This window comes from Coffea eugenioides, chromosome 1 (assembly GCF_003713205.1).
Source record: "Coffea eugenioides isolate CCC68of chromosome 1, Ceug_1.0, whole genome shotgun sequence".
Lineage (NCBI taxonomy): Eukaryota > Viridiplantae > Streptophyta > Magnoliopsida > Gentianales > Rubiaceae > Coffea > Coffea eugenioides.
This window is the reverse complement of record NC_040035.1, coordinates 32,638,761-32,652,353: the sequence shown is the minus strand read 5'-3', so window position 1 is coordinate 32,652,353 and position 13,593 is coordinate 32,638,761. Positions and strand designations below refer to the sequence as shown.

General features: G+C 32.6%; 1 protein-coding gene across 1 annotated transcript; it reads right to left on the bottom strand.

Annotated features, from left to right (window-relative positions):
• Positions 1-9,103: 9,103 nt before the first annotated feature.
• On the bottom strand, positions 9,104-10,768 carry LOC113770516 (premnaspirodiene oxygenase-like). The gene is made up of 2 exons (XM_027314993.1): positions 9,863-10,768; positions 9,104-9,727 (listed from the first exon to the last, which is right to left on the bottom strand). Exons 1-2 carry the CDS (start codon positions 10,766-10,768, stop codon positions 9,104-9,106), a joined length of 1,530 nt encoding a protein of 509 aa, XP_027170794.1.
• Positions 10,769-13,593: the final 2,825 nt, after the last annotated feature.

The window sequence follows — 13,593 nt, the reverse complement described above, 5'->3', positions numbered from 1 at the left end:
GACACATCCCAACTATACCCATTAATGAATGGGAAAGGATGGGAAATACTTGGGTACCCATTGGGCTCAAATGGCAAGGGCTCCGTTTGGATTAGCTGTTTTTGGTAGGTGTTTTTGAAATATTTTATTGTAGCAGTGTATATGAAAAATTTTTACTATAAAATTTTTTTGAAATATTTGAAATATTAATATGGATGGGATGTTTCTTGAGTTATTGTATATTACTGTAATATTGTATTTGAAAAACTTATTTTTTGAAAAAAAAGTCAATCCAAACGGAATCTTAGATTCAAAAATTATCTTTAACAATTTTTATAGTCATACCAGCGAATATAATCTAGTAGTCTTCCTAGTCATTATCCACAAGAATTTCCAGCATTTCAGTTAGTTTAGACCTGTCATCCTTGGATAATGATAAGGATAAATATTCAACATCCTAAGGACCTTGGCCATCTTAATATATGTTGGAATATGGTTGTATATCTATCTTTTCCTTTATTTGTTAATCCAATTTTTGGTGGGAATCTTGAGTATAAAGCACTTGCATGTTTATTTAATAAATCAAAAATATAAAAATTATATAAAAATAAAAAATGAATTAAAGGAAAAAAAATATGTAGAAAATGGATTTGGGTATTGGGCGGGATCATTCTAAACCCATCCCAAAATGATCCCGCCCAAGTTAGTCCCAAAACACATATGGGTAAGGTTGGGCCCAAACCCATATGACTCGGTTCTATCTCAAACCCAAGCAAATCCCGCCCATCCCGCCCATTTTGCCACCTCTACATACAAACCACATAACTCGTACATACTGCGCTGCGCTAAGCCAAGTGGGTTGGGTTTTATCATTTATGAAATCATGACATTTTTTGTCTTATTAGTGAGCCGATTGGAGATGCGATCTTACTTGATGGATCGTTGCATTCGTGGATAGTTTAGGAATTGACAAGAAGTTATGAGCTGTGAGTAAAGAATTGGCTTACACTTCTCTTGATTATGCATGCATATATTATTAAGGGTTAATATCAGAAACCTCCCTTGAGGTTTCTTCTAATCACATCTAGCACCCTCCATGTTTTTGAAATCACACTTAGCACCCCTGAAATGACAACTTTGGTATCTTGTCAGCCCCTCTACTTGAAAATGGTAGTAAAAAATGAATTGTAGGAGAGAGACTTTATTTTTGTTCCACTTTTACCCAAAGCCCAAAATGATTAGTGAATTTTAGAAGATAAAAATAGAAATAAATAGGCATATGATATTAATTTAGAAGCTGAGGGTGTAAAAGTGTAATAAAAAGAATGTTATAACTAATTATCAGAGATTTTGGCGATATAGTGATGCATAACTAATTATGGACCTGGGGCCGGAACGGTTGCACTCCGGAAGCTTGTGTGCATTTTGCACACGGTGTAACATCATTTGTACACGTTGTAACACTAGAACAACAGCGAGTAATTATACTACCTTTAACACAAGCATTTTGCACACGGTGTAACATTTTACACCATTTGTACACGTTGTAACACTAGAACAACAGCGAGTAATTATACTACCTTTAACACAAGCATTTTGCACACGGTGTAACATCATTTGTACACGTTGTAACACTAGAACAACAACAAGTAATTATACTACCTTTAACAGCAGTAACCGTCCCACACGGTGTAACATCATTTGTACACGTTGTAACACTAGAACAACAGCGAGTAATTATACTACCTTTAACAGCAGTAACCGTCCCTGCCCCTTCTCCACTAATTACATAGTCCATGATACTACATTGGATCGGTCTGGTAACATGATACGTAAGCCTTATATTGCAATCCAATTCTAAACAAAAACACCATCTACAACTAGTTGTTTAGATGGTGAGGATTGCAATGCACAAAACTATACACAAGTAGTTCTAAGATTAGTCAAACAACACCATAAGTGGCAGGAAATATAAATCAGATGCACATTGCACCACTTATCAAAAAATTGTCCACAAAAGCTAACATTGCTTCAGTATTGCTGGGAGCTAAGAAGACTAGTACCTAAACTACTTCAGATACCAAAAGCAAGGATTGCGGGGAACTTTTAGCACTCTCAAAACATCATAGAGAAACTGCTGGTAATAGTGTTAGAGGCCACTATTGCAGCAGTATTAATGCTAACAGAAGTTTCGGCTTGAGATCCACCATTTAGAGTAGTTTGAGCATTTGGTACAAAGGGAATTATACCTTGCTTGTTTACAGCAGCATTGGTTTTCCAGCATTTCCCCGCTTAAAAATTTGCCTGGTGTTGGTGGTTTTTGGGTAATTTCTCACCTTTTGATTAGGACAACCTGTCACATTCTACTGCCAGGGGTGCTAAGTGTGATTTCAAAAACATGGGGGGTACTAGATGTGATTAGAAGAAACCTCAGGGGAGGTTTCTGATATTAACCCTATTATTAATGGAATACCAAATTCATCGCAATAATTGGGATTTTTAGTACACCTATTGTTGGGATCTGGGCTATTTTCATTAAACGAGGTTTCTAAAAATTTCAAGGGTTAATTACATTTACCTCCCTTGAGATTTGACCAAATAACGAATCGATCCCTAAGATTTGGACAAATAACAAATTACTCTCCCACGCTAAGTTTGTCAGTTATATGGAACGGAAATAGCCAAAAGTCTGAACAACCCTTATTGATTTCCATCAATTTTTAAAGACATAAAAATAGAAACATGTACTTACCATTTTAGCCTTTAGGCGGGAAACAATATAGACAGAGACTTTATCACTTTAACCCCCACAATCCCAACATCAGTTTCTCATAAAGAGTTGGTATGTTATGGGCAATTTCATTTTTTTTTTTTAACTTTCACATATTTAATTTATGTTAAATACAAAATATACTAGTTTTCCTTTGGGCGCTATTTAACCAATTTTTTCCATAAAGAACTTGTATGTTTCCCATAAAGAGTTGGTACAAAACATACTACAAAACCTGCTAGTTTTCCATAAAGAACTGGTATGTTATGCGCTATTTAACCAATTTTTCATATTTAAGACTCAAATTTTCAAATACGTTATTTTAATTTTCGTAAATTTTAAATACATTATTTTAAAAAGCGCAACTTTCAAATACGTTATTTTAATTTTCGTAAATTTGTTTAAATATGAAAAATTGGTTAAATAGCGCATTAAATACAAAACTTGCCAGTTTCCCATAAAGATCTGGTATGTTATGGGCAATTTCTTTTTTTTTTTTTAACTTTCACATATTTAATTTAATTTATGTTAAATACAAAATATACTAGTTTTTCTTTGGGCGCTATTTAACCAATTTTTTCCATAAAGAGCTAGTACAAAATATACTACAAAACCTGCCAGTTTTCCATAAAGAACTGGTATGTTATGCGCTATTTAATCAATTTTTCATATTTAAGACTCAAATTTTCAAATACGTTATTTTAATTTTCGTAAATTTCAAATACGTTATTTTAAAAAGAGCAACTTTCAAATACGTTATTTTAATCTTCGTAAATTTATTTAAATATGAAAAATTGGTTAAATAGCGCATTAAATACAAAACCTGCCAATTTCCCATAAAGAGCTGGTATGTTATAGGTAATTTCTTTTTTTTTTTTTTTTAACTTTCACATATTTAATTTATGTTAAATACAAAACATACTAGTTTTCCTTTGGGCGCTATTTAACCAATTTTATCTTGAAGTTTTTGTGCTCGTTAAACTTGGGGAAAAATGGGGGAAGTCTTTTTCTTCTCTCTTTTTGTACAGATAAAGGTAGGCAAGTCAAACGTGATTGGGATGTGAATGATAAAGAATTATAATCCCAATATTATATATATATTTTTAATGAAAAGGGTATTTTCGAAACTATAATTAATCTTGATGACAGCTGGATACAATAAAGGCAATTTCGTCATTCCTAGTTTTCTTTTTCCTGATGTCAAGTAGAATCACTAACGTCTCTTAACAACAGGTGGGTAATTGTTAAATGTCTGATTATTCAAAGGGGTGGACTGTTATTTGTCCAAATCTCAGGGATCGATTCGTTATTTGGTCAAACCTCAAGGGAGGTAAATGTAATTAACCCAAATTTTAATTGGCACCCATACAGTTTTCAATTTTACATTTACATCACTTATTTTCAATTTTAAGGAGACTTGCAGTGTTTTTCTCAAGTGTTCCTAACCATCACATTTTAGATTTTTTGTTCTCTCTATGGCATTGATTTACTTCATAAGCTTCATAATTAAATTTTCAAGATGAAGTTATCTTCTCTTTATGGCAATTTCCAAGTCCTTTTTTCTAAATTTAATTGAATTTATGATATGCAATGGCCATTTGGAAAAAGGACAGGCCCTTTAACAAATTATGAAAAGTTTTTTTTTGGATGAGTAGTTCGACTTTTTTACATTAAAACTGAAAATAGGGGAGGTAAGTGTAACATTCAAAATCTCAAGGGAGCAAAGTGAAATCATCAAAAAAACTCAGGGGGGTTTTTGAAACTGTCCGTTATTGTATAGTGCAATTAATGGCCGAAAATTGGTTTGACTTGAAATTGGATGGATGGAATTATTTGTGACACAATTTCAATAATTTATGAAAATTACTTGTGTTTGAAATTACAAGTTTTTTTTTATGTCTATATTTGTTATTTTAGTATGGATTAATATTCTATACACTAACAGTATTTACATTTTCACCATTAGATATATGATACAAATTTGAATTTGAATTTGAAATCCAAATTTTGCATATGTATTATGCATCCAATCGTAATAGTTAGTGTATATAAGATTAAATCTTAGTATTTACATAAATTTTCTCCATACACATTTATGTGAAATTGTGAATGACAATTGTAGAAGGCCAATCCATCGCTTGGTTTATATGTCCGATTGCATGAAAACTTAATTTCTTTTTTGTTTGATGATCTCTTTATCTGCAGTATGGCACATTCGTCAATGAGAAAAATGCTATAAGTCAATCTCTATTTGTAGTTTGGGAATAAGCTTAGGACCCTGTTACATATGTGTCCTACAATGAAATAAAATTTTGTGTTCACTAGAATTTAAATCCTTATCCTTATACTATATAATAACGAGTTTAAAGGAAAAATGATCTTTGGATTTCAACCGCAAAGATAGGGGCATTTTGGAGTTGTGAGGTTATTTGAAATGTTGTTATAACGGAGTGTACAATTGTTGATACAACTTTTGTTTTTAGCTTTGGCATAAATAGTCTTCCATGTGGTAAATGCCTATAAAGCGTTGTTTGCAAAAGGAGTGGGCATTGTAGGAATGTATCATTATTTTAGTTGTATTAACAGTGGATACAAGTGATAACAGCATTTGTTCCACTGAATTAATGTAAACATCCTTAATTGATAACTAAACTTAGGAGAAAGTGGTTTATTGACAAATTAGTGATAGGAATTAATTAGGGAGTGGTATTTGGGAAATGCCATTTTGTTGTAGTGACCCTTCAAGCAGTTGGTACAAGTGCTAGTAGCCTTTGTGTTGGTGTAATTACTTAAAGCTCTTTAGTTCTCAATTAAGGCTTGGAGAACATGGTTTATGACAGTTTCATGTCTGAGCATTAGCTTTAGTTGCACCTCTCCATATGACTTTTGCTTCAAATTCTACTGTTATGATCTTTCAAGCTTCTTGTAAAGGTTTATTTGTCTTGGTTGTGTACTCTGCTTTCCACCATGCTCGTTGGGCGAAATTATCCCTTGTGGTTCAGTTTGGGGTTCAGTGTTGTGGGTTGTATCCACTTTGATGGTGTCATCTATCTTCTTAAATGGTAGTTTTTGTTATGAATTCAATGGAGGCATTGTTAAATTGGGTGTTATTCACATAGAATTATTTTTTTGGTGTGATTGTAATGGCGTGAAATTTATTTTGCTATTAGTGTGTAGTTTATGCTGTTGATTTCTCATTACAGTGTAGTTTGTGCTGCTGATTTACTTTGCTTATAAAAGTCATTCATTTATGTATGTATTTATATGTGAGATTGTTTGGCTTCCGGAAATACCTGATGCATTTGATTAGTAGCTTGTTATTTGTATCAGTGGTGATTTGCTTTGGCAATAAAATTGATCTATTCGTGTATTTATATGTATGGTTTGATGGTTTACTTCTGGGCATACCTGACATTTGATGGTTTACTTATGGGCATTTGTTTGCTCTTTCGTTGGATAGATGTGCTAATTTTAATGTTTCTATATAAGTGACTAAATGTCAAAAATCTGTCTATTCATCTTATTATTAATACCATTACCTCAACAGAATTGTATTACTATTCATTTCACCTATTAGTAAAACAAATGACCTCATTTACAACAAATTTTTTTGGTTTGGATTTAGCTATAATCCAATGAATTTTGACTACAATAAGCACCCTCAGCTACAGATAAATTTTTAAGTGTTCGTTAACATATTCGATTCTAGTGTAACTAAATTCAAGAAATATTTCAATTAACTTATAATTTAGTCCTAGTAGATAAATTTTTCTTCTTCAAATTCATTATAAAAATTCCTTGGATTTAAAAACTCAATTACAAAAGATATGAACTTTTTAGCTTAAAATATGAATTTTTATTAAAAATATATAAAAAATGTATTTATTTCTCTGAAAATAATGAATAGATTTATTTCAATTTAGTTTTTCATTCTTATTTCAAAAAAATTTTAATTGAATTGCATCATTTCAATTTGTGCAATGATAATTTTAATTCATTTCACCTATTAATAAATTTATGTTAATTCATTTTCTTATTTATGTTGTTATTACACAAAACACAAAGTACCAACTATCTTAAATTACATGTACCAAACTCCCGCGCGTTGCATGGGCCCCACCCCCTAGTAAAATAAAATAAACTCCAAATTTGCTGCTCACATCCAATTATTGATTGATGATACCTCTAATCCAAACCAATCCCTTCTTAAGATAACTGAATTGCATTTTAAATTCTTAAATTTGTATACTTTTATCCAACAATTATTAAGTGTAGTCTATCAAATCAACCCCTGAGGGTTCGTTTGGTTCACAGACCAAATGAGATGGAATGACTCATTTTCGAGTTGTTATTCTCGGATTGAATCATCTTCGAATTAATAATATAAGTTATCTAGTGTTTGGTTGATTCTGGGTTGGATAAGATATATTGGAAAATAATCTTATCTTGTGTTTGGTAGGAGATTGCATGAGGTAGAATTATTGTTTTAATGACCAAAGTGCCCCTTAATTTGCATGTCCTTTTTAATAAAATAATTTAATATTCTATAAAACATAAATAAAAAAACTTAATATTTTAATAAAATAATTTAATAAAAATTTTAATATTTATAACTTTTATTAAAATAGAGTATATTGAAATGTTAAAATTATAAAGTAAATCAAGGATTTTGATATATAAAAATTTGTATTTACTCAAACTCAGCCCATTTGGGCTCTTAAAAATAGATTTTGACCGAATTTTTGAACCTAAATTTGAAATTTAATTAAATAATGGGCTGAGTTTTGACTAAGTGAGGATTAAATCGATTAAAACGTAACCCATTTAAGTGCTTTAAATAAGTCGAGTTCAAGATAATATAGAAGATTTTTCTTTGGACCTAGTTTGAACTTAATTGCAATCCTCCTCCACAAAGTCCAATTGATAGGGTTATGTGTTTATATAGAATTTGGTTGTGAAAATAAGCTTAGTAAGGGCAATTTAGTCCAAGGGCAATATAGTTCTTTTATTATGACATTAGTATAAGCAAATTAGTCAAAATTTTAAATTAATTAATAGGTGTAAATTAGTCAAAAATTTTAAAATAATGAATAGGAGCAAATTAGTCAAAATTTTTAATATAATTAATAGGGGCTAATTAGTCTATCTATTATCATATTATTATGTGAGAGTATGGTTATATAATAGTCAGTATGAATTTGTATCATTCATAAGGGTACATTAGTTCAAATATTGTTATATTGGTAGTAGGGGCAAATTAGTCAAAAAATTTTAAAATTAATTAGTAGGGGCAAATTAGTCTATTCTTGTTATATTATCATGTGGAAGTATGGTTATATAATTATGAGAGTATAAATTTATATCATTTGTAAAGATAAATTAGTTTAGAGTTTTATCATCCTATTTGTTACTCATTTCCGGATGACCAATATCACATCCCTTATGGGATTGTTTTATCCCATGAATAGGGAATTAATTCTGTTAATTGGAATATGTCATCCCATGTATAAAATGCAACCAAATATGGGATGATACACGATGATTAATCTAATCCTGCGTCATCCATAAACCAAACGGATCCTGAACTTATTTAAAGTGTATGCTTTTAGCTCCTTCATCCACTTTACGCTTCAAGGTTGATGGAAAGAGCAACATGAGCGGTAGACAGGCCGAAATCAAAAGGTTTTTAGTTAACATGGTAAAAGGGTAGATCCCCAACCAGGGGTTTCTTGATTCAAAACAAATTAGACCAAAAAAATCATGTATCCAGTATCTTTATGATATGAAGTGTTCATCAGTATAAAATACTAGAGCGTTTGATGTCAATTAGGCTTTGAAGTAGCTAGTAATAGTAAAGGCAGTGCAAAGTTTTGCTGTGGAAATTGGAGTGCTTTAGTCTTATCTACATGATTTACTAAAACTCGCGGTCAAATTTAGCATCTATGTGAAAAACTGAGTTCGTTAGGTGTAATTTCATCAAAATTTGATAGTTGAATAGTGATGGTAAAGTGTAAACCGTTAGTTAACTGTAATGACCGGTGTCTGGAAGTTGCAACAGTCACCGGACGTGGCTGAAGGAAGAAGAAGATCAAAACACTGTCATTTTGCAGTGGATTCTACTAAGATTGACAGCTAAAATTGACTGAATTGCTAAAACTACACGTTTTTTATGTTCGGCGATACCAAAAAACTTACTCTTTAGGTATTTTGCCAAAAAGATATAGTTTAAACAGACTACATGTACTTATTGCACAACTTATTTGAGAATAGCATCTCAATATCCACAAAGCTTTCAACAATTTGTGACCACATCCCCGTCTGACCCCGAAAGAACTGTTGCACATATGACTGTTTTCACAAATCAATTGAAGGATCATACAAGGAAGGAACCAAATAAAGGTTGTTTTTCCTTGTTGCTGTTATCCCGTTGTTCTCTATCATGTCCAAGTCTTCGGAGTTCATACCATCCGGGAGTCTCCAGTTGAAATGGTAAAGTAGAAGCGCCAGTTGAAGCTCCATATTGACCAAACCAAATGACATTCCAGGGCAAATTCTCCTTCCTCCGCCAAATGGAACAAACTCGAAGTGATTTCCTGTGAAATCAACCGGATTGTTATCAAATCTCTCTGGTTCAAAGCTTTCAGGATCACTCCAATACTCTGGATCTCTTCCAAGTGCCCAACAATTTACCACGACCTTTGTTTTGATTGGTATAGTATATCCATTTACTTCACATTGCTCCCTGCATTCTCTAGGGATGAGCAAAGGGGCAGGAGGGTGCAGTCTTAAAGTTTCCTTGATCACAAACTTCAGGTATCTCAATTCTTGAACATCAATTTCATCTATTTTCGGTTTTACCTTAAAGGCCTGCCTGATTTCTTCCTGTGCCTTGGCCATCACCATCGGGTTTCTGATCATCTCTGACATGGCCCATTCAACAGTTGAGGATGAAGTTTCAGTTCCACCGGCAAACATATCCTGTTTTAGCAACAATATTGTTGATTAAAACAATTTGTTTACGAATGGTCAAACAGTCCCAGAGAGTTTTGGAGTTAAATACGTTAAACATACAAGAAAGCAGAGAAGGAAAGAATTCAGGGTAGTTTGACTTACAAAGATGATAGCTTTGATATTGTCGTTAGTGATCGGAAATTGAAGGGCCTCACTATCTCTTATTCGCAGTAGAACGTCAATAAGATCTTCTTGATTAGAATCAGCAATGAACTTCTTTTTCCTAGTTTGGTTCTTGACGTGCTCCTTGATTAAGTTTTCAAATATAATGTCCATTTTGTGGTGGATCTTCTGCAATTTAGGCTTCAGTCCAGTCAGAACATGAAGAATTTTGTAAGAAGGAAATAGATCAGCAATATCAAAACCTCCTCCTAAAGCTGCCACTTGCTTCATTAATCTTACAAATTCGTATTGATCTTCTTTGGAAACCTGACCAAATGCAGCTCTACAAACCATCGAACTTGTATGTGAGAAAAGTTTTTCAGTTATATTGACACTCTTGCCTGCCAATTGCCTTATTGCTTCAACCAGATGCAAAACCTCATCCTGTCTAATATTGTGGAAGGACCTAACACTTTTAGCGCTAAGAAGTTCCGTGACGCAGATTTTTCGCATTTGTCTCCAGTAATCACCATAGGGGGAGAATAGGATATCTTTAGAATCATAACAGACGATCTTGAATGTGAGAAGTTCAGGCCTGCTAGCAAAAGAAAGATCGCGTGTTTTCATGATCTCTTTCGCCAAATTTGGTGATGAGACAACAGCAGCTGAAACTTCACCAAGCTGCAAATGGATTAGAGGTCCATGTTTTTGAGCTAAGTTTTTCAGTCTACGATGTGGAAGTGAGCCTATCAAATGATGCATACATCCAATAAATGGAAGCTTCCATGGACCTGGAGGCAATTTCTGGATGGTGTGGGATCTTTTCCGTTCCTTGATTAAAGTCAAGAGAATGGTTGCAAAGAAAAAGAAAGTGATCAAGTTTAAGGTGAAACTCAGATGCTCCATTGATTTGTGATGAATGAGTATTTCTCTCTCCTACTTCTATATACTAGTTTTTGGCCCCGCGCCCAGCGCGGGTAGCCCGTGACGAAGCCAGGGAGTTAAACTTAATTTTCAAATGATTGCTGTAATATGAAAGGGTATTACTACAATTAAAAGTCAAACAATATTAGAATAGCTCCAAGCGAACACAAATACTGAAGTGTTATCAGAGTTGAATCTTAAAGCTTGTATCATAATCACTTATCACTTGCCGCAGGCATGCTCTTCTTCCAGCTTATTTATCCACAAAAAAAAAAAAATCAAATCAGATAAGCTAGGTAAAGGAATTAAAAAAAAAATCCCTTGACAGGCGATAAAAGTAAGAATTCTTGTAAATGTTTTTCTAAAAAATAACTTGGATGAATATTTGGTGCAATATTAGTGCGACATTTAAGGATAACATTCCCTAAAGCAATAAATAAAAATTAAGGAGATTTGGTGTTTCCATAATGAAAAAAAAGAGAAAAAATTATTTTTCTTCACATATTTTTAAAGCTTTGCAATTGTAACATTAGAAGAATTCAACGTAGATAGCCAAAAGAAGAACGAATGCGTTAGATTTATTAGAAAACAAAGGAAAGTCGGTCCAAAAGAAAAGGGCACATTTTTCGGATTATAGTAAATCTTGCACTTGCTTATACAATATGCAAGCGTTTAATTGTTGAGCATATAAACCACAGAAAAAGAATTCTAAACATAGGATAAGAACTCAAGTCAATTTGTTTTCAAAGTTTCATTTGCAGTTTGTCTTAGAAGTGTTTGGATATGTTAATACTAATATAACTATGTTTTCAACCATGTTAATACTGTTTGTGCAAAGTATTTAAATAATTAAGAGAAATGTTAGCGCAAGCCCTCCTTTATGTTATTATACTTCATGAAATGCAGAAAGGTTTATGCTGGATTTGACAAAGTTGTGTTTTGAAAATGTAGATAACTTAGCAATACATATTTTAAGAGAGTCTGAGATTTACAATAACGGTTGAATAAGTTGAGATTTATAAGTCGTTTTAAGCTTAACAACTTAACAATGATATTCATCACATATATAATTAATTTGTAAGATTATCAAGAAATAATTTGCAAATTTCAATAATAGAAAGGCTACAAGTGAACATAAATACTAAAGTCACAACCTATTACCCTCAATCTTAGTAAGTATAGAACATGCTTTGTGCTCTCCGCAATATGCCTTGAACCACAAATTCGAACCATAGTTGAGGATTTAAAATAATTGTTTCTTTTTTATTTTTCTTTCAATTTATCTAATTTTTAATATTTATTTTAAGATTTAAAATAATTATTGATTCAAAACTATTTATGGAAGCAAAGATATGATTTTTATAAAATAATAAGCAAAAATTTTTTTATTTTTTTTGATTGTTTCAGGGTTAATAAAATAAAAACAATAAGGACATTTTCGGCATTAAGGGGGTTTTTGTTAAATGTTTGATCATTCAAAGGGTGAGACCGTTATTTGGACAAATTACAGGGATTAATTGGTAATATGATCAAACCTCAGGGGAGATAAATGTAATTAACCCATAAGAGAATGATTGATGGGAAGATGAGTTGAAGAGTGAGACAACGACGAAGAGATGAGAGAAAAAATGGGCATTTTTTACTCCTGGGGCTCAACCCCATCGGGTAATCCCGATAAGGTAAAGGAAAAGAACAATAAAAGAGCACGAATATCGCAACGGATCTTCTGTCCCACACCCTGTGCCACTCTCTGTCCCACCTTTTATTATATTGATATTTCTCATACATGAACATCATGTTTTAGTTCTTTTTTGCTTCCTTATGATTCAATAACTATTAATTGAGTAATACACAAAATTTAACAAACTCAAAAAATCAAAATACATAAAAAATTAGATTTTTTATGAATTTTCTGCTGTATTTTTTAATTTTCTATTATATATTATTTTTTTGAAGGTGTTGTATTTATTTTTTACTTAATTAATAGTTATTGGATCATAAGGAAGCAAAAAAGAACTAAAACATGATGTTTATGAGTGAGAAATAGCAATATAATAAAAAGTGGGACAGAGAGTGGCACAGAGTGTGGGACAGAAGATCCGTTGCGCACAAATATGGTCAAAATTATAAGAAAGGCTAACCAAACATTAATAAACGGACACACAAGTCTCCAAATTTACGGGCAAAACCTGACCACCAAGGGCATTATAGAGAAAGAAAATGTAAAGTCAATATCAGAAAATTCAGGACCCACAAATTTGACCTTTATGCCACATTAGAAAGACCAAAATACCCCATGAAGTCATTCGAATTACCATCGAAATCGGCCCATGACTGCACTGTAGCAAATGGGCGTTGCTCCTTTTATATATTTTAGATTAGATTAGATGTTAATAATTAATAATAATAAGGGAAAGACATTCTCGTAGGCTATTGTAAGCCATTGAGGGGAAAAGCTCCTGTGTTGACTTTTCCTTTCCTTGGTAGCAAATTGAAGTCCAGCCGCAATTGTGGACTTGTAAAGGAAACATTCTCGTAGGCTATTGCAAGCCATTGAGGGGAAAAGCTCCTGTGTTGACTTTTCCTTTCCTTGGTAGCAAATTGAAGTCCAGCCGCAATTGTGGACTTGTAAATCTTTCCTTTCCCGCAGCTTGGATCGAATTGGCAGAGAGCAACACATTAATAATTGGCAGAGAAAGACCAAAATACCCCATGAAGTCATCCGAATTACGCTGAAACCGGCCCATGCTGCACTGTAGAAAGTGGACGTTCCCCCTTTTATATATTTTAGATTTTAGATATATCTA